This window comes from Astatotilapia calliptera, chromosome 3 (assembly GCF_900246225.1).
Source record: "Astatotilapia calliptera chromosome 3, fAstCal1.2, whole genome shotgun sequence".
Taxonomy (NCBI): Eukaryota; Metazoa; Chordata; class Actinopteri; order Cichliformes; family Cichlidae; genus Astatotilapia; species Astatotilapia calliptera.
Genome location: NC_039304.1, coordinates 36,711,446 through 36,714,163, shown reverse-complemented (window position 1 = coordinate 36,714,163; position 2,718 = coordinate 36,711,446). Strand labels below are relative to the sequence as shown.

At 38.6% G+C, this 2,718-nt stretch overlaps 1 protein-coding gene across 1 annotated transcript; it reads left to right on the top strand.

The window, feature by feature from the left end:
- Window positions 1–588: 588 nt before the first annotated feature.
- LOC113013130 (zinc finger BED domain-containing protein 1-like) lies at window positions 589–2,164 on the top strand. The gene is made up of 3 exons (XM_026153784.1): window positions 589–850; window positions 1,148–1,298; window positions 1,404–2,164. The coding sequence occupies exons 1-3, from the start codon at window positions 711–713 to the stop codon at window positions 1,848–1,850; spliced, it is 738 nt and encodes a 245-aa protein (XP_026009569.1). The 5' UTR covers window positions 589–710; the 3' UTR covers window positions 1,851–2,164.
- The last annotated feature ends 554 nt before the right edge of the window (window positions 2,165–2,718 follow it).

Here is a 2,718-nt window from a genome sequence, read left to right as displayed (position 1 = left end):
TAATCCCAAACATGTATGAAAAAGTGAAACACGATGTTACAGCCTCACTCAAGTCAGCAGAGAGAGTCGCTATAACCTGTGACAGCTGGACATCCAGAGCAACAGATAACTACCTGACTATCACCTCACACCATATCGACCAGGAGTGGAGACTCGTGTCTCATGTCTTACAGACAAGAACCACCGAAGCAAGCCACACAGCAGCTAATTTATCTGAAATTATGTTCAAAGCAATCGAAGAATGGGAGCTTACAAACAAAAATCCAGTCATCGTAACTGACAATGCTGCAAATATGGTGCGAGCTGTAGAAATAACGGGCTGGTTGCACATTGGTTGTTTTGCCCACACACTCAATTTAGCTTCACAAGCAGGACTGAAAGTTCCAGCTGTTGCTCAGCTGCTTGGCCGAGTGAGACGCATAGCATCCTTTTTTCATCGCAGCACTGTTGCAAGTCGCAAGCTTAAAGAGAAGCAAAAGATACTGAATCTACCTGCCCATAAGCTGGTGACTGATGGGGTGACCAGATGGAACAGCACATTGGAGATGCTGGAACCCTTCCTAGAGCAACAACCAGCAATCTCTGCAGCTCTACTCTCACCTGAAGTGAGGAGAAGTGACAGTAATCTCTGTAGTCTTACAGAGGCTGACATAACTGATGGAGAAGATATAGTGAAAGCTTTGAAGCCGCTGAAAGCAGCCACACTGGTTATGTCTGAAGAAAAGTCCCCGACCCTTTCCATCATTGCACCTCTGCATGCACAGCTGCTGGAGAAGATGATCAGTGTCTCTCATGACTCCTCACTGATTAAAGACCTCAAGACTGCTGTATACGACAACTTGAAGTCAAGGTATGTTTATGAATTGTGTGTATATGCCATGAATGAGTGTAACTGTATGGATGCATGTATTACATGAAAATTCTTATTATAGTGAAAAAATCTATATATTATAAAAATGTTAGTTAAGCCCTCTTGTCTAGTAATAGGCCTTTTGATTTTATATCTATCTATCTATAGATGTTTATATATAAATTATGGAAACAAAGTCGTATATTAATGTTTCTGATCTTGCATGAGTGTATGTAACCATGCACATGTATATCCAACATAATAAACTGAGTTAAATGTGCAAAATCTCTTTTCAAGATATGTGGCCCTAAAGGACAAGCTCTACATTGCATCAGCATTAGATCCTCGCTTTAAGGCCCTGCCATTCTTGTCCAAAGAGACCTGTAACAACACATTCTCTCAGTTGGTGTTGGAAGCAGCAGGTTTGGAGAACGTGGACACAGCTATTGTGAGTTACAGAAACAAAAACAAAAAATTATTGGTTTTTTTGCACTACTCGAGTTAGAATATAAATAGTAATTTCTTTATTAATTAAGTTTTCATTTTTCTACAGCGACAGTCTGATGGTGACACATCTGAGGAAACTGTCCCTGACATCTCTCTTGGTGGTGTTGATGAAGTGGATTATGCCCCTCCAATTAAGAGGTCAAAGGACTCTGCATTAATTTTTCTCCTTGGGCCAGCCTACTCAACAAAAACCACAGCACCACAGAAAACACCAACTCAGAAGGCAAAGGAAGAAGTGAATCGATACAGGGACGTTGAGCCTGTTGCACTTTCTGAGGATCCTTTGATCTGGTGGAGGGACCATGAAAGGGAGTATCCTCTCTTGGCTCTACAAGCAAAGCAGTATCTTTCCATACCTGGGACCAGTGTTCCTTCTGAACGAGTGTTTTCAACTGCTGGTGACATTGTTACCGCACAAAGGAGCTGCCTGACTCCACAACATGTAGACCAGCTTCTCTTCTTGCAGAAAAACCTTACAGTCTCAAAGAAGTGAGAGGGTAGTTATAAATAAGGCTAAATTGCATTAGTTTCACAGAGGTTTTACAATACTGTTCAATATGTTTTCATTTTTTGAAGTATTTTAAAAGGCAGTTTTTCATTTTCTGATCGGTCAGTTTCTGTCAGTTCACTTGTACATGCTGTGTTATACTGTGTGTCTCCAAAACACAATAGTGGATTTCAGAAAAGCTGTGTGAGACACTAACAGCAAAACTATTTCTCTGAGGTTTTACTGATGTTTACAAAAGATGTGTTCTATTTGCACTGGATCCCTGATCCACTTGAAATGTATGTATGAAAAAATACTAATGTTAATTAAAAATTACATTATTTAACTGCTTTAGTATCTGTTCTTAATTTTGAAATTTATGTAATTCATTCACAAGGCTTAGAGGGTTCTTTTGACAGTACATATACAAGGTGAATTATAATTTTATATATATTATGGTTCATATAATAATATTTCGGACTGATTCAAAATCGAATCGAATCGAATCGAATTGAATCGAATCGTGGATCGAATCGATTCGGGACCTTGTGAATCGGAATCGAATCGATTCTAGAAATCAGTGACGATTCCCAGCCCTACTACACAGGCATGTTTTTCAAAACACTGATACCTTCAGTAAATTGGTTTAAGAAATTTCCCAAATTCAAGTGGCATATACTTTGGATGATGCTGACATTGAAGAACCAAAAATGTTTCTGTGGGTATTGACTTCCTTTTAATCACAGGTATGATTAAAAGGAAGTGCAATGTGGTGATACATCACAATAATACTTACATTTTACTGACTGTATTTTTTTATTTAATTTTTTAAGTTAACATGTTCAAAACTGTTACAAATCATGCACATCTATGG